General features: G+C 32.8%; 1 protein-coding gene across 5 annotated transcripts in view; it reads left to right on the top strand.

Annotated features, from left to right (window-relative positions):
* LOC132934516 (glutamate decarboxylase) overlaps nt 1–20,482 on the top strand; it is a 116,317-nt gene that overhangs the window by 73,800 nt on the left and 22,035 nt on the right. For all 5 annotated transcript variants that reach the window (XM_061000832.1, XM_061000830.1, XM_061000831.1 and 2 more), the window contains 2 exons: nt 12,501–12,698; nt 12,945–13,063. In XM_061000832.1, the coding sequence (XP_060856815.1) occupies nt 12,501–12,698; nt 12,945–13,063 (317 nt within the window). The remainder of the gene's footprint in view (nt 1–12,500; nt 12,699–12,944; nt 13,064–20,482) is intronic.

Genomic DNA, 20,482 nt, shown 5'->3' with positions numbered 1-20,482 from the left:
TATACTACGATTATTATTACGATTATTGATTTTACGGTTGATAGAAATATCACCTTTTCATAGTATTAATTATTGTTGTATCACGGTGTTCAATTTTTAATCAGTAGACAGTTAAGATTTCTATACAACCAATAAGTAATACCTAACTAAACTATCGCCCCTGACCTCAAGTCTAAATCTAAAAATTGACAAATATGAAATTTCTATCCTGTTCGTGTCATACTAGTTAGTGTTTGTTTAATTACACTTCAACGATGCCTGCATAATTACCCATCTGGTGTTTGACGATAAGAGTGAACCCACTCGGCTAAATTATACTATTTACATTAATATTCATGTTACAATCCATCATAATTTTGTTTGAACAAATTAACTTGTTTCTGTTTTGTCAAAGAACAACAACTGCAAGTACTGGATGAGTATATACGCTAAAAAAAATGTACACATTTGCACAGTTCCTCGATCGGTTTATTATATTGATCACACAACTCAGTTGGATTCGATTAAGGTATTCGTATATATTCGATCCACACTTACGATTATATTAAGACATTTCGATAGTGAACAATTGTTTAGGGACAATCCGTGTTGTAAGTATAATATATAGGTACATAAGTACCTACTTGTCCTTTTCCACCCAAACAGTTGACATTTACTTAATTTTGTAGGCCACTGACACTAATAAGTACTAGGCCATAATATATAGTTTGATATTACTAAATGTTAATCATATAATAAAACTCGTATCGTTTTATTATTTGAGTTTAAATAATAAAAGTAAAAAGTTATTATTATTTTAAAATCCATTATTCTTAATATTATTTTTCAAACTTCATTCATTTTTTTGTGCATGTGATATCGCAAATAATTATAATATTATGACTGTATTTTTCTCAAAATATCATTAAAATATTATATCATACCCTATACAACATTTCTAAAATTTAAAATATGAATATCAAATTATTGTCAATCGTGGCAAGAATTTTTTACATCCAAAAAAAATGGATGGGTGGGTAGAATATTGTTCATTAACTGCATGTGTGCTAGATCAACGTGTATACTTCCGTGGGCCGATGTGAAGGTACACATATGGGCCGTAGATATTCGTGGATGTATGAGTGTATGACATTCTATATATAGGTGGAAAACAAATTCGGAATAATACCTATATTATAATAATATATGTACACAGGCCGGAATTTAGAGATTTGGAGGCTCAAAACACAAATGATTGTAGACAAATAGATCCGATACATTTTTCTACCTATTCCCCTCAATAATTGTCTTCATGCTTTATACGCAATAAAAAATTTAAAAATCAAATTTTCCAATTGATTAGGTATGTACAAATAAACAACATAAATAACATAAATTATTGTCTTTCTGTTATACGTCAGTAACAAACATAATATATTAAAATATTTTGTATATTGTTGAAAATCTATCGGTAAAAAAAAAGGAATTTTGTGGGGAAATGCGAGAGCCGGGTGTTCGCCCTAAATACTTTCCGTCAAATCCGGCCCTCTGATTGCACGTAAGTAGTAAAAACAAGTTTTAAAACTAAAAACAAAAACTCGTACACAGTACTCATTTCTCTGTCCCTCTCGTGACTCTCTCACACAATCTCAATCGTACGACGGATGATGTGCTCGTGTGGTGCGGGCGGTAGCGTCGCGTAAGGGGCGGCGGACGTAATGTGCCGTGTGATTGTGCGCCGCCGCCGCCGCCGCGGGATTACGACGCACGAGCGGTTTGACCCGCATGACGTGTGCGCGCCGCGCACGCCCTCCCCGGAATCCACCCGGGCGCGCGCGATTTGTATAATACGCGCGCGCGCTACCGTCGGCGCCCGCCCGGCCGCTCGCAAAAAGGGCCATTAGCCAACCGGCCCGGAAAAATGATCGCGCGCGATTTTCCCCGATGATTGTCCGCCGCTGCAACCGACGGGCCGCGTCAAAAACCGCTCTACAGCAGTCCGCTGTCGACGAGCGATGATTCTTGTCTGTTTCTCCGCCACCCGCGACCACCGTGTGCACCCGCCACCCACCGTTCCGTCGCAATAAGAGTGCCTATACTAGAGCCGGTATACAATCGCATTTTTGGTACCCATTAAAATGTTATTGTACGATATTTGATATAATACATGGCAAGGTAAGCGTCACAATAACGATAAAAGGTCGTATGATAAAAAATATCGTTGGACGCCATACAAAAACAGTCGAAAAGAATAAAAAAAACTAACAAAACTTATAAAAAATCGTACGACCATAATTTTATTGTTCAACCAAAATGTACAAAAATAGATTGTAAACGCAGACGATGATTACTTTACTGCAGCCAATTTGTCGTCAAAATTAATCGAATTTGCTAATGAGAATTAAAATATCGATATTGATATTCTTATAAGCGAAGTCCCAGCAAGAGTTTTACTTGCGTATAAATTTTATAAAGACTAAAAGTTTAATTAATTATTCTGATAGTCGAGATATATAGGTATTTAAAAAGAGCGGCTTATAAAGAAGTTTTTATTTTGTTATACCCTACAGATTATGTAGGTTAGGTTGAGTGTCAAGTCAACAGCAAAAATTAATAGACAAGTACATACTTATCGCAAGCTTTGAAGGTCAGTGGAGTATTTACGGGGAGGATCGAGGGGATCAAATACACTCCTCAATAGACTGTATATAATATGCAAAATTTTTCGGAGTTCTAACTTAAAGCCACTTACTTAAAAGTTTAAAGGCGGGGCTACTGGATAAAATCATATCTCCTTCTCCCAAAGACAAAAACCTAAATAGGTAATTGACGACCGTAATAAAGTATATAGCAATTAGCAACTAATATTAACTCCCTATACCTTCATTGCGAGCTACGCTTAAATAAAATATTAGAAATAAATCTAATAGAGAATGATTTTGTATTTAACTGTAATGTCTACAAATGTCAAACCAGTTGTATTTAGTTTTAATATTTATCGTAGGCTTGAAACTTTTTGTTATTTTATATATTATTATTTATTAATTCATCTGAAAATGTACCACCTGGCGTCATTATATCGTAATCCAATGACTTCCGTGCAAACGAAAAATGTTACAATGTTTAGAGCACGTTTCTAGGTTTTTCGGACAAAGTATGCCAAACACGTTTCACTGAAATTAGTCCCAAACAAAATTTGCATATAAGAAAAGGATCTGAAGGAAAAGAATGGTCGAATATTACAATATACACATATCTATTGTGCCATAATTTATACCTTTATAATTATTTTTTTCACAATGCAAATTTCTGGTGGCTAACTTTTAATTTAATTAGAAAGAAAACCTAAACTTCATTGTTAATTAAAAACAACAATAAATACAAAAAAGTTGGTTGAAAGTTCAAAAGACAAAAAACATTATACAATCTTTGAATAAAAACTAAATAATATGTTAAGTCTCTTTCGCAATTTTCTTTTCGTTGGAATGCTTTTGATACAAATGATACGGATAAATATTTTTTATAAGACAAAACTGTAATATGCATATTACAAACATATAAATTAGATATAATAGAAAAACACACTAACGCCATCTTATAAATGAGTATACGACGTATGTTATTAATCATAAACTATAAATAGCTGGTTAGGTGATAAATGATTATGCTATAAACAATAAAGGTGACTGTTGGTTACTCTGACTTTTTTAAAACGTTAAACAATTTTTTTTTTTTTTTTGAATGGTTGACAAAATGTAATATTATTCAATTATAATAGGTTCTTCTAATTCAGTTAATTATATATCCATTAAACAATTTACTTATTGTTACTATAATCACTAAAGATATAATAATTATGTGCTTTCACAAAATCATATTTACGAATTATAGATTTAATATAACTATATTATACATTATAATACATACAACGAAAAAATAAATGCATGCAACTATATTATGAAAGTCTTCAAACGAATGATATTACAAAAACAATTTATTACGCTAAACCACTTGAAATGTATATATTATAGTAGATCTTGTGGATTATCATTTAGGTACACTATAGGTAATTTAACTAAACAAATCGTGTTGGCAAATAGAAATCAAAAAGCAATAGAGATACAAAAGGGTTCAAATAGTACAGCTCTAGTTACGTATATACAATATGTCTGAAGAAGTTGATGTTAAAAACGTTTTCTAAAGGCAAAATTAATTTTTGATGCCTCAGTCAGTGGCTTGTGCGAAGAATAGCTATTCAAAAAATAAAAAATCAATGCTTCGAAAACACCCGTTTATGTGTAACGGAACCTGAGAACTGACATAGACGCGTGAAACCAATATAATATTCTCATATACAGTAAACAAAAACCAATAAACATACCATGAAAACAAACGGGAAAAACCGTATAAAATAATATAATACAACATCTCAGCAATATAATATAAACTATAATAATATGCATATTGTGCGTTTCAATACAATTTCCCGCAAATCTAGAACCGCATAAAATTCGAAAGAAAACATACCTCTTGAAACTTTTTAAGTTGTTATATTCCTATAATACAATATTGCAGTATTAATTATTTTCTTTATTAAAATTGGAAACAAACTGATGAATGATAATTTTTGTTAATTATAACACAGACCTATAGCCTATATTATTTAAGATTTCAATATGAGCTTTTTTTCAAACACATTTTTGGGAAACGAAAGTTTTGTGTAGCCAATAGATTATATAGGTAATTGAACGCTGATCGTATTTTTCGTACTCAAAAAAGTTTCCCAGCCGTCGGCGGAAAAAATGAATTAATACAACTGCGAATAACCTGGTTAAAAAATACTGGTTCGGAAACTCGTATTCAAAACGAAATGATACCGCAAAAAAACGGAACAAAATCGCATTTAGAATGCTAAAGTGTATCGATGCTCTCTTAGTTTCGTCAGTCGTGATTATCATCATTCGTAAGTATTTTTCTTCGTCTTATTTTAATTGTATCACACGCAGATATTAATAGTACCAACTACCATTGCCATTGTGATTGCAAGACGAGATAACTGCAAACAATAAAAAAATTATACATCTGACATTTGATTATGAAAATTATTTTATTCCAAAAGATTTTTTATCGCGTTCATATCTATAGAAATCGGAACGAATATCATAGAAATACGCTCCGATGCTCCATTTCTTATATAAATAAGAATACGCTTTTCTAAGCAGTTATATCTCGTCGTCGTGACTGGTGACGTTTATTGTCGGTTTTGTAAACGTGTATATCGTGAGCTGGAAAGTTTACTCAGAAATAAAAATAATAATAATAAAAAACACATACAAAAACCATTATCGTGTAGAAAATAATTTCATAGAAACTTTTTAATCCCATTTCCAGTACAACAATTTTCCGAAGCTTTTAGAATTTTTAAATTAAACTTTTTGAATTAACAATAAAAAAAATATGATATGATAGCATATACAATGCACAAATTAAACATTAATTTAATTTTGTACATTTATAAAATATAAAATAATTCTTGTTATTATATTATTATTTCTTTATTATATTATATTAGGTATAGACTTAGAGTATTAATACGTTTGGAATTTTTAAATTAAAAACATTTATTAAATGATATGGTATTGAGTATTAACTGTTGTTAATTATCAAAATTATGAAGTTGTTTAGGTATATATGCAAATTAATCTAAAAATTAATAAATGGTTACATCAATCACCTACCACATTGTCCATTTTCTAATAAATTATAATAAAAACATAATCTATTCTATTTAAAATCAAACAAAACATACTTAACAATTAAAATAATATATAATACATCATTAAACATAACATAACGCAAAATTAAGTTTATAGGGTATCATTAAACGAAGAATATCGCAAAACGTGATTTATAGAATTTTATTGAACGAAAAATAACGCAGAACGAAATAATTTAAAATCCATTTATTTAAAAGTTATATTGGTTTCGTAGAAATATTTATTTCATGCATATTATGGACATTAGAAATGAATAATATATTATATTCCGTATCTGGGCCATTACTCACCCGAATTAGTTATTATCAATACATTTAATAGGTATTAACGCTATTCTAAATAACGATAAACGCATAACTTGTATAACGTTTTAATTCTGAATAACGATAAACTCAAAAATCGTGTAACGTTTTAATTGTAAATAACATAAAGAGGAATTTTTTTTTCAAATGCAAGCCCTGATTTTAATTAAAATATGTGGGTATTCTTAATTTGAGATTATTATTTTAGATCAATCATTAATATATAAATTATGAATTAATAAATAATAAATGATTACAAATTACAATAAAATTAAAAAAGCTAGATCGGACTTTTGTACTAAATATTAAATTGTCGTATACTCGAATCTAAAAATAAAAAATAAAAATATTAAACACCACATGTTCCGAAACTTCTGTTCTATGTATAATGTAATTATACAATTCAATCTAATCGTTAGCATTCAATATTTCAATATTATAATACATATTTTATTCTGGATAGATACTGCTTTGGTACTACTTCGGTTTACCATAGTTATTAAGTCATTAAGCAGGGAATCACAGCACACGCACAATTCATAGGGTTTGACCAATAAACGGTGGTAAATTATACGAAATGTCCGAAGTTAATTTTTAATGCATGTATGAATTATTATTCTTCCACAATACATCTGGCTATTTAGTAAGTAGATGTTCAATTTTCAATATTAAAGAACCTTAAATTTAAGATATTGTTTTTAATTCCGTGAAATAATTGTATTACATTTGTATTTAGTTTGTGGACATCAGATTTTAAATAAAAAATGTGATTTCTATAAAATATAACCTAGTCTAAAAACTTATGAATTCAACTATTTCGTCAAAATTACAATTGAACATCAGAAAGTATGTTTAAATATTATTACTATCGCTTTTTGTAGTTTTTACAAGTATGCAAACAACAATTTATTTCATTTTTCGTGACGTATTGACATGTGCGAGCGCGTGTGAGAGCTAATAGCGATAACGGACTACATATTTACATCCACTAATGTTAATTTACTAGTCATGTACAGTACAATGTACATGTGTACATGTCATGTTAAGTTAAACTCGGGTCTAATTGAAACAGCCTAAAACATTAATATGTCATATGAATTGCCTAAATATTACTCCTTAAAACATGCTACGCTCTACTCCCTAAATATTAGTTTTAAATTCTTATAGATGCGAGTAATATATTCGTTTTACAATTATATTATTTTCAATGTATTTTTTATTTTATTTTTTGTTTTTTTAGTTGTAGAACCATTCTAATATTGTAATTGGTTAATATATTCCTATTGGCAACAGTGCGTTGTGTTTTAGGTTTTTATGTGCTTACAGCCGGCTTCATATAACAACTATATCGTAATTTAACTCTTAATAAATTAGAATGAGTTTTGAAAGTTATACAAATTATTTATATAATAAAATTGGTAGCTACTCAAAATAATTTTACCAATCGTTAACCGTTTTTAAATTCATTTTAATCCAGATTTTTATTTTGAATGCATAATTTAAATATAAATTAAAAATTGAGTACTATTATATTTGTGTACATAAATCTTTGAAAAATAAATATTCTGTTGTAACTTATCAATACGGACCAATAACGATGGAATCTCAATTTGACAAAGAAAAAATTAATTTAAATTAGATTTCCTGACATGGTCTGACAAAATAACCATGGCATTTCTTTTAATAGAAAAAAAATAAGCCTTTAAGCATTTAGAATTCTTTAGTATTATTATTAAACTTTTATAATAAAATTCCATTGTATAAATAATTATAAAATAATATAAGCTCGGAAGAATGTAAACTAAAGCTATTTATTTAAGTAAGTATTATCACCAAATTGACTTTGGAAAATGTATCAATAATTATTTTATATTGCAATTTATGACCAAATATAACCATTAGAAATAAGAATAGAATGTAAAAAAAATTACTTGATTTATTTCATAACTTTAGGTAAAATAATATTATTAATAAATTATTATTTATACATTATTATAAAAACATTTTTCTAACTTCGACCGCATTTTTCTGATTTTCACTTAAAATTTTTCAGCGCTTGTTTTTCACAAACGTTATACGTTTTAAGTGGTAAAAAATCCGAACCATGAAATTATAATATCGCTTACGACGCATGGGAAACTAAATCGTAAACCTACGTTTGAGCAAAAGAAAAATCACGAATAAAATAGCCGAGTTATATATTGCATAATATAATATATAGGTTGTGACGGTGTATAAGAGCGATGACTATTCGCGCCTCGCAGGGCTGCCGTGTGTCGGACGTTGACTTATCGCCCGCAGAGAGAGAGAGAGAGAGACTACGAAATAAATGAACGACTGTTGGCGGGTTATACGTAAAAAAAAAAAAAACCATAAACACATATTGTATACACACGCCAACACTACTACCTGCAGCGGCGACGGTGTATATCCGATTTATTTTCCGGTCACATCGGAAGTATATAATATGTTTTGCAAAAGAATCTGAACGTGGGCGACCCGTCCGAAGGGATCGTGTGCACATACTTTTCTGGTAAAAACGCACGTACGAGGGAGAAAGTGTGTGTGTGTGTGTGAGTGAGGATGGGCTATTAAGTGGTCCCAGGGGGTGGGTGGGGGTGGTTTGGAGGGTCTTGGCATATATATTATTGTTTTTCATATATATATATATTAAACAGGCGCGGCGAAAGTTTCGGCACGCGCTCCGGTGCATGATTGATGAGATCTGGCGTTCAGTGTTAATGACGTCTAACAAGCTGCTATTCAAACCGCTCGCTCTTATCGGCAAACCTCTGTGGCGGTGGTGTGGAGGTCGGCGAGGTGGTGTGAGGAGTGGTTGAGTCGCCCGGCCGAGTGGGGTCTGCGGCTGTGTATATAATATAATATAATATAATATAGGGCTATATATTATATTATATGTCGCCGCCGCCGTCACGTGTGCCGAAGAGATTCAATGTAACATTTTTTTTTTTTTTACGTTATTTATTTACACCAAACGCACACACTCCCGCCCCCACCCCCGTTACCGCTGTGCTCGTAAACCAATCAAAACCAGCGACCATGGTGGTCTCTGGCGAAGGGAGTGCAGGGGTAAAAAAAAAAAAAGCCTATTATATTATTATACGACGATAACCTTGCGACTATACAGAGCGATCGTTTTCAGCCACGACGTCTTCGCTATCGATCGTCGCTCGCCCCAAAATGATCATTATCTACTATATACTAGGTATTAAAATATTATCATAAACGGTGGTTGTTATCGACGCGTGTCGTCAGCTGGTTCCGGCCCGCCGGGAATTCTTGCAGCATTTCCTCCCGATAGCGCGGTCAGCGCCGCCGCCGTCAGCCGTTTCCTCATCGGCGAAACGAACTTTATAATAATAATATATAATAAATAATAACGCGGCGACCAAGTGCGCAGTGTTATATTATTCGCCCGACGATATCGCATCGCGTATTATTATTATGATTATTATAGTATATAATATACGAGTGTATAAACGGGTTTTTTTTTTTCGTTATTTTTTACTGCCCCAAAAAAAATCGCATTGTCGCCGCGTATAATGTATATATGTTTGATTCGTCGAGGGGACTTTCGTATATAATATATCCCGATCGACCCGCGCATATATATATATATATATTCACATCGGCGGTGTAAAGGGGACGATCGAAATTGAAATCCGTCGCTGGAGGAAAAAAATAGTTTAAGGGATGCGCGGGTGTTTAATTAGTTCGACGAAACGTCCTGTACAAAGTAATCTCCGAGCTTCATTTGTGAATACTTTCGGAGGAGGAGGGGGGTCGATAAGAATGCGTATACACACGGAGCATGTTCGAATTTTCACCGTTGACGGTATTTCAAATGAGAGCCGTGAATGCATGCCCATTATAATTTATATAGGAACGAATTTATCAGACTGGAAATCGTAACTCGTAAACAAACAGAAAAAACTAAAATACACTCCAAACTGTTTAAATATAGTACCTTTATTCTATTATGTGCGTTGCGAGCGAAAGGAATACTAGCTAGGTACTATTACCTAACCTAATATACATGATAATACTAATTTGATGTATACATTTTAAATGTAAGTGCGCTGGCGTTCATGTACCTAATATAATCAAAACATAAATAAGGATAGATCTACATAATATTATTAGGTACACACTACACATAATATCATTATCAATAATATGGATCTCACATTATTTCGTGATACACTCATAATAACACCTATGTATTATAAAAATTAATTATAATTATACTGTGCATTATATTATTGTATACTGTGCTACATCGGCGTAACTAGAGAGGGGCTTAGCCCCTCCGTACTTCTATTTAGCCCCCCTATGAGGTTTTACTTTTTAGCTCCTTAGGCTTGTAGTTAAAGCCCAAATCGTTACGAACAAAAAATAATGTGTAAAATAATAAATTATTATATTATAAAATATGATATAATATAATTGAAATTGTGTACAGTGTATAAGTACGTACCAAGTACGAATTTATCGTAATTTGTCATAGTTTTCGCGGAAAAAATGTGTTTATGTGTTTAAGGTAATAGAGTTATAGCTTATCTGCTTATTGAATATTAGCTTCAAGCTTACCTATTTAACGCCCCTGCCCCCTATTTTATATAATGTTAATATATTATTTTATTACCTTTAAATAGCTGGTGCCCGCGTCCCGTATTCGTATTACCTATATTAGTTGTATCGCCCTTTCGCACAGTGGTTGAATACTATTATATAATCATTTCATTTTTCCAATTCTCAGTTTTCAATTTACTGTGCGTCTGTGACACTCTCTGCGCAGACTGCAAAGTAGGTAGGTACTATTACGGACTGTCGCAGCCGCGAACCGTTATTTTTATTTTTGAGTACGTATACGGTATACGTAAATATGTTAGATTTTATTTTATACAATTATCAAAATTTTCAGTATGTTCAAATTGAAAAAATCAAGTACAGAACGAAGATGACCTAAAAAAATTATGGTTTATATTAAATTTTGGTTTTAGCGGACTTTTTGTAGCAACTAAATTACAGTGAATTTTATAAATAGGTGTGGGGGGCTTTGCCCCCACGTGTTATTTTACACTTTGGTTTTGTAGCACTCTAGCCCCTGTAACTATTCAATCCTAGCTACGCTATGATTTATTTATTTACGCCCACTGTTCGGGCCGGGATGATACAAATATAGACCGTGCGCCCGGCACCACTAGGATTTCGCGCAACGCTCACACACCGACCGACCTATGTATTTGTGTGTATATCTATTATAGCTCAGCTAGAATTGGTTGGGTTCGACGCGCAAATACTAATGAGCTATGTGGTGTGGTGATGTGTAAGGTGTGTATATGTGTGGGCGTGTATGCTTAAAAACTAGTGACAAAAAAGGTAAGTCTAATAAATAAATAAACGAGTAACACGGTTGCTGGTAAAAATGAGTTGCTGTATTGTGCACAATAATCAAAAACAGTAATTTATAAATCACAGCAACATCAAGCATAAAATTTAAAAACCATCTACATAGATAACAATGTTGGCCGTTTTAGCTGTAAGCTCGTAAAAGTGTAATATAAGCTACTGGCTCAACCATACAATGAACTAATAATATGGCAAGCCATTTGAGCTGCTAAAGAATAATATAAATATGTGGCCCTACAATATAATAATTGAAGGCAGCTAATTGAGCTGTAATATAAAATATATAATAACAATAAATAACTCACAGATCGTGGAGCGCAGACTGGCCAGCTGGTCCTGTAGCTGATCGCTATACAATGTTAACACAATAAATTATGAGAAATATAATAATTGACAAGTTACAATAATTGCAAATTATGTATAATGTTGTATGACAATAAATAAAATAAGTCTTCGTGGTGATTTGCGCTAACGACAATAATGCCAATTCGGTGACGATTCGCGTCCACAACAACGGTATAATAGATAGTATAGTTGGCGATTTGCGGTTGCACGTTATATTATTATAATAACACTTTAGTAGCGATTAGCGATCACTAAAAATGAATTGATAAAAATACAAAGATGGCGATTCGCGCCCACAATTTTCAATATAGTATATTGTAATAATATAGAAAAAACGGCGCTTTGCGCACGTGAAAATTATAGTTCTACGTTAACACTACGTAACGGACTGGTGACATCTTGGGCGGCCGTGCTACACGTACCGGCTCGTCCGGCCTTTCTAATCTACATATTATTATAACTCACAGCTGACACGGACAATTATACTAAAATAAAAACAATAATATCGACATATAGGGACGAACAGGTAACAGATATGTGTGTGTGTGAGTGTATGAGTGTGCCGGCCGGTGGCGAGATATGCGTTACGGTCTTAACACCAATGACTGTCAATTATATTATTATATACCAATATTGGTACCAATAAGTTGTTTTTACATTGCAGGACATCCGAGATTTTTCAACCAGCTCTCGTGCGGTCTGGACATCGTGTCCATGGCCGGCGAATGGCTGACGGCCACGGCAAATACGAACATGTTCACGTACGAAATAGCTCCTGTGTTTATTCTCATGGAAAACGTGGTGTTGACCAAGATGAGGGAAATCATCGGGTGGAAGGGCGGCGACTCGATTTTTGCTCCAGGTGACATTTCATTATTATATCGATATTATAAAACCCAACAGTAGTTCATAATTATTGTGGTTAAGAGCGAGGAAAATAAAACCCGGGAATGCTATTCACATAGGGATGAAAAACCGGAAAAGCAAAATATAGGAAAAACTCTAATCGGGAAATTATAAATACGGGAAAGTGCGGGGATTCGTGGACTGTTGTTTCATTTTTCACTATATAATTCGATTGAACAATGTGATCATGTTTTCCCGGCAGGTGGATCGATATCGAATATGTACGCGTTTTTGGCAGCCCGGCACAAAATGTTCCCGGGATACAAGGAACAAGGACTTCACTCGATCAAAGGACAACTGGTCATGTACACGTCGAACCAAGTGAGTCGAGCCCGCAGTCCGTTTCGTACCATATTATATTATATACAATTGCAATATAAACTGTACAGTGCGTGCTTAAACGTTTTTCGGACAGCCGCTGTCTGTCACGCGTGTCACGGTTACGGTTTTCAAAACCGTATCGGGTGGGGGAGGGGTAAGTCGTTTTTGGACACTGACGGAATAGGTACCCACCGTTGAGCCCGTTTACACTGACGCGGGCCGACAGTTTCGGTTGACATGACGTGCGGCAGACAAATGAGAGGATTAGATTACGGCGGCGGACGTATACATATTATTGTGACGTGCTCTGTACTTTTATTATTTTGCCATCCTCAGAATTGCACTTGGGTAACACGCTGCTCGTTGTCAATAAATCGTAGACCCACGTATCTTGAGATAGTGCGCAAACCGTAAATTATTGTTCACATGTAGTGGATACACTACACTATAATAATATATAGAGATAGGTATGGCGCAGCGAAAGAAACTATATCACCTGTCTGCTATACCGTATTGCGCATTATATTATAGTCCGGGCGAGATTTATCGAACCGATGGTTCCCAGCTTAGGTACCGTGTACTGAATTTGATAATACTTACGATGTCGAAAGACCACCTATGACCCATATAATATTAATACGATAGATTATAAGTATACTCATATAAAACGTGCAAGTGTACATTGGCCATATAGTCGGAATTATTTCATTTACCGATAAACATGATATATGAACACAATATGCACAATATTATCTACTATTTTTCCTAAATGCTTACATTTATAAAATTATAAATAATAACTAACTATATTGACGACTATAGTCATTAAAAAATCTATACAGACAGCAATATGCTATATACACGTATCAGTTTTTATCGTTATTCCATATATTTTTTTTGTATAGACATTGAACTCCTGCTGACCTGGTCGTTTTACTGGAAATGTTAAGCACACACGTTAAGTTTCTATTGACTGCAATTTACAACACATGATTATTAATTTTGAAAGGTACCCGTCTATTCATTTTAAGAGGAGGAAGAAATCAAAACGTTTGCAACACCTTTCATTACTGCACAACTTGTAGTTTAAAAAATATCTAATCAATAAATTTTGTCCAAAACTGCAGTTTCATATATAATAACTGTTAAGTTAATTTATACATACATAATATTCGACCTGATTGATTATTCTTTTTCAGGATTTGTATTCGCCCTTCCTTTTTGACGGGTTCCCGTATATTGTTCATTTCAATAGATAGTAACTATAATATTATATAAACGAAATTACAATTTATTTTGAATAATAGAATATAGTAAATTAGTTAATGCAATTAATCTAGTGGTGATGATGGGGGAATGGTAGATATATAATATTATAGGAATCAACAAAGAATCCCTTTAAAATAAAATGTTCCTATTTATGAATCATACTATGCCTTTGTACGTAGTTGTACATTTGGTTTGACTCATTATTTTTGTCTTTTTTTCCGTGTAGTTTGATTCTTGAGTCCGGCTAATAAAGTATATTATACTGTCAAATTAATTGTCATAATAAGTCTCCTATAATATTGCGTACACATTATTATTATTAAGAAGTGTTGTGCGTGTTATATTATTAATATATTATATGTATAGGTACCGTATTTTGTTTTCAATAATTATTATTCTCGAGGAGGATCTTATTTATCAATTGACAAAAAAAAACCCTGACGTTTGCATAATAGTACAAACGCCAATATTAATTTGAAAGAGGGCAGGCGCGCATATTTATATTTTAATAACACATCGGTCGACGTACAGAAAACAATCGACAGAGATGCACATGCATGCGGTGCAGCGAACTAGAAATTAAACTATGCTCACTCGTCCACCGAAATGAACAATATGTGCGTACACTGTGTACGTGTGCGAGTTCCGCCCTAAGCCCTGCAATGCCGCGCGCATTAGCATTGTAGGGGTGTATTTTTTCATTTTTAATTTAAAATAACACAAATGCCAGACGCACCGACCGCGTCGTATGTACATATTATTAATGTACGACTATTACTATAGTGAGTGACTATAATATAGTACCTATGTATAGGTACATCAGAATTCGGTCGCCAAACCCAATATTATTATGCTTCCGCAGAGTAACGTCGCGCGCGATACGATTATTATGAGGTAATAGCAAATAGAGAAATATTTTAGATAATGGAGGTATGTTCTGTGTAGGAACTATATACGTATAATAACTGGCCATAAGGAGTCCAGGGGCGGATTTACCCATACGTGCCTAGGGCGCAATATTTTTTGGGGCGTTAATTTTTACTTTTTAGTTTTTCATAATTTCATAATTATATTTATCTAAATTTATATTTTATATTCATTTTTTTTTTTGTATACAACTCGCATGAAACTGGATAATGGCTCACGTAGTCACGTCGCAGTAACGTTTTCATTTATAATCTATAATGACCTTGCCGTTTGAGTTCGAACAATCGAACCTGCCAACGGCGAGCGCCGCACCGCACCGCACCACACCGCCACCGCTAGATGTTCGACAACGACATTCGACACTCGACGAGGCAGTGTTGCCTATGTTAAAGCATGGGAGGTGGTATACGAGTGTGCGGCGTAAACACATACAATATTGTGAATGGCGCATGCGCAAAACGCCAGCCAAAGAAGTCAAATATTATACTGCCTCGGGCCGCGGCCGGGTACATGGTATGTAGCCGCTCTACTAGCTAGGTGGGGCACAGCAGCTCGCTCAGTCCTTAGCAAGAAATATATTTTATTGTATATTAACTGGAATGACCCTCACCCCGCACCCGGCACCACAACCGCACCCGGCACCGTGTCCAATGTAAATGCGTCCGATGCGTCGAAAAGCAAAACAGCTGGTATTTCGCCGCATCGGACACAATGGGAACAGCATGGTCAGAATATAAATCGCACGCACTCGCCGGATTTACTTTGGACGCGGGCGCGCGGCCACCAAACTAGTCTATTCTTAGAATACTGGAATTAATTCTGGAAATCAGATGTCTTGATAAAGAAATTAATAATAATAAATAATAATAAACATTGCACGGATCCAGGGGGAGGGCAAAGGGGGCATTTGCCCTCCCCCCCAATCACCGTAGTTTTCCTCTGTTTTACACTGTATTTAGCCAATTTTGGAACTTTTTATACTTTTGCCCCCCTCCCTATGTCCCTCCAAAAATTAAGCCCTGGATCCGAAAATGTACGGGGCACTAGTGTTGTAATGCCTAGGAGCGGAAAAATGGTAAGTCCACCCCTGAATAGGACGTATAATTAGTCGGTATTCGACCTCTAAACCGTTCCACCGTAGTATTATGCGTATCACAGTAAATTAAGAAACAAATTAAATATATAAATTAATAAATTAATAATTTATTATTATGTTAGGTATAGAATATCAGATGTTAATGTATAGGCAGTGTTGGGAAAAGATAACCAAAAAATCATCTGGATAAGTTAACAAATAATTCATTCAACATTTATCTAGATAATAAAAATGGATAATTTGTTTTTAAATTATATAATTATATAATAAATAATGTTTATTTATTTAATCTTTTTTTTATACATCGAACTTTGATCTACAACATAGTAACACCACACACCGACAAACGATAAACGATATTGTTACGTGAAAATATACGACAAGCCACTAACTAATTAAGCTGTAGGTCTGTGGAGACTGGATAATACTTTCCTGAAATCGTGGACTTTGTACTTTAAAACCTATTTATGCTGCCACTGAATTATTTTCGTGTTATCATAATCACACAATACTAATTAATTTACCAGTACCATTGACTCTGAGTATTCTGATAAATATCGCTAATAATTTGTTATTTTCATGTCAGATTCATAAATAAAACGCTGGTGTCAAGTCTCGACTAGAATTTATTTAAAACGTAGCTATTGTTATAGTGCGGCGTGCCGGAATGTAATACGGATGATCGCAGTGCAGGAAAGCAAACTTGTATTATATACAATAAAAAACAAATCCATTGATAGCAGATGCATAAATACAAAAACGTTAAATTATTTTAACTAAATAATTGGAATTTGGAATGATTATTCGGTTCTCCTAAATTATTGGGCATTTCAGTATTTAAAAATATTCTTATTATTAAATTATTTAACTAGATAAATTACCACAGATAACCATAACATTTATCTAGATGAGATAATTATGTGATTCCCAACACTGTGTATAGGTTCACTGACAGTTTTTCTCCGTTTTTCTCGCGAAATGTAATAGTTTATAAGTAATAAGTAATAACTAAGGCTAGGTACTTCATGCCCTATAAAACCTTAAAATATGCATGCATTTATGCACTTAAAAATAATCATATATGCTCTTAAAATTTTTTAATTTTCGAAAAAAAACATTAAAATATTACAAACTTATATAGTTATATATTATTAATTATTATTTATATTATTATTATTATTAATTACTAATAACTAATAAGGTGTACCCATGCCTATGTGTTTATGTTCCCGCTAAAATATAATAGATCAGACGATTTTAGTATAGGTACATTTTAGTATATAATATTACTGTAGATTTTCTGAGTTTAATATCAAATTATTCCATATTTAAAACTAAAATAATGTTTCAAAAAAAATGTTTAAGTAACAATTTTTAAATACGTTTATTCAAAAAAAAAAAAATAACAACCGCAAACTATAATTTTGTTCACCCAATAATATTTAATATTATGTTAGTTTTTGGTGAGTTTATATAATTTTCTCATATTCTTACATCTTACTATATATAGAACCCGGGATCGATACAAAACTTTTAACCATTAATATAAAAATGGTCGATATAGCCTCGCCTGTACCAAGAAATACGTATTGAACGAATTAAATAGGTACTGCTTTCTGTGAGATAAAAATGTTTTTTTTTTATACTTGATCATTATTTTAATCCTTTTATCAAAATTAAGTGGAGAGTATTTAAGTAATTTTAAGCATTTATTTAATGTAATCGTTGTAGGTATTTAAAATAATAATAATAATACAAAATATTGTATCGATAAACGATTAATTCACGTTCAGCGCTGTACAAAAAAAAACTACACTGTCCGATTCTGAGAAAGATATGAACCACAAGTTTTAAAAATGAATTTAGTAGTCTTTTCCTTAGCATTAACATCAAAAATATAAAATCTAAGAAACAACAACGACATTAGAACCAATATTAAAACTCTATTAATCATCAGAATATACTACACGCATAGAACAAAAGAAAATATCAGGCATTAAAAACAAAGAAACTGATACCACATTTAGCTGTAACGACAATGATAAAACATAGATTTTAGAAAAGAGAAAAAAGCTTCTAAGGAATATTTCTATAATTTAAAATTCATACATTCCAATAAATATAGGTTGGTACATATTCATTGAATTTATCAATACCTATATCATTGTTCAATACTCACCCCAATATAAAATAATAATTATTCAAATAATATTTTATAATTATTGAAAATAAAGCTACATGAAATTAATAAAGAATCAACAACTTTAAATTTTCAATTATTAACGGGTATAGTTAATTTCACTAGGTCACTCATTTGTTCATAGACAAATTGTTTTTATTTTAATATCAATCTTCATCCATTTTTTGTGTTCACAAATTCAATGAAAGTATGTCTATTGAAATTTATTATTATTTTGGAATTATAGATGCAATCTTTTTAAACTTTAATCATCGATTAATCAAGAAAGTTTTTTTGCACAACACTGGGTAGTGGGTACAGTGAATTTTGATTTATTATTTTTTTTTCACTGTTTTAATCATTTTCGCTCTTGCACAATGTCGCAATCTATTTTATTCAGTTTTAAGTACGATAATACATTCTTGCCCTAAAGTAATATTTTTATCCATCATAAAATATACGATCGCATTGCTGCTATAATATATATATATAACTCACTGTATAGATGCGTCTGTACATAATATATGTATATATATTATACTATTGACGTGAACTTTTGCCGTTCAGCCTAAAGCCTTAAATCTATATATACATATATTTATTAAACAGACAGTTTTTTTTTCCTACCCTTACGGTTATATATAATACAAGGGTGTGCGGACGCCTTTTACCGCTCTTACGATTTCCGTCTGCGCGGACAAATCGAAACGTCGAGGCGTACATATACAAGACCGTGACAAGAGAACGGCTCCAGATGTTGCTGTGCCGGAGCACTTTGAATTTTGATTCGCTCGTGCGTGCATGTCGAGTAACGCGATGGGTTTTTGAACACACAACAACAATAATAATAATAATAATAATAATAATGTGTACAGAGACTAAAACGAATCTATTGTTTTCTGCGTACCATATAATAAGTGTAGGTATCTAAACTGCAGCAGTCCCGTGGGCCATAATATATAACATCCTCGACCGACAAGTGCCTCGTGTGTGAGTGTGTGAAAGAGATGAGAGCGAATTATGATGTTTTACATACATTTTAACTAATTTGTGTTTTATGTATACCGATTTTAATTTGTTTGGTACGTACCTGTGATGTGCATGCAAAGTGCTACACTGCAAAAAGCCGTGTGAAGGGGGTGGCAGAGGGGACATTTCCCCCGAGGAGCCTCATCTTGATAAGACTACACATGGGCGTAACGTGTTTGCGCCACACACTTTTGAAACTTTATCTGAAAATTGATACACCGTTTGGCTGTTTGGGCACAACATTTTTCCAAAATAATTTTGAGTTTCAATTATTTTATAAGGTGCTCGCAATTTTTGCCGTTGGGTGCTAAATGGTTAAACAGTATAAACACGGTAGCGCACGCATTATTATTTTCCTACATAAAATAAACACAATATTTTGTACCTTCTTATACAAATGTGAATGTACTGAATATTATTCCCAAACAAAGGATTGCACGTATAGCAATTATTAGTAATTGCATAAATCAAATTGGATGTATTAGGATATCATACGCGTTATGGTTCGTTTGAATAAGTAGGCAAATTTTAACAGCCCCGACATGGCATCGTAAATTATAAAATATCTGTTTAATAGTAAAATATCTGGGACTGATGAATAAAATATTTTGACTTTAACTTATTTTATTTGGCATATCAAAATTAATATCGATAAGGTTATGGCTACTATTCAAACTGACCAAATCCAAAGACTGGAGACATCAATCTAATTTTCAATACTCTTTCATGTCAAAAACTGACTGATGACTTATATTTCCATCCCCACCATATTGCCCTTTCACACCGTCCCTAATATATAATTTCGCTACATATAGGCCATTTGGTAGGAGATTTTTGCTGCTTTTTTTTTAAATTATTATTTTTAATTGAAATATTACGGTCGTTTTTTTTTAAACAGAAATTATTATTATGTATTTTT

The sequence above is a fragment of the Metopolophium dirhodum genome, chromosome 1, assembly GCF_019925205.1.
Source record: "Metopolophium dirhodum isolate CAU chromosome 1, ASM1992520v1, whole genome shotgun sequence".
Taxonomy (NCBI): Eukaryota; Metazoa; Arthropoda; class Insecta; order Hemiptera; family Aphididae; genus Metopolophium; species Metopolophium dirhodum.
This window is presented reverse-complemented; position numbering and strand designations above follow the sequence as displayed.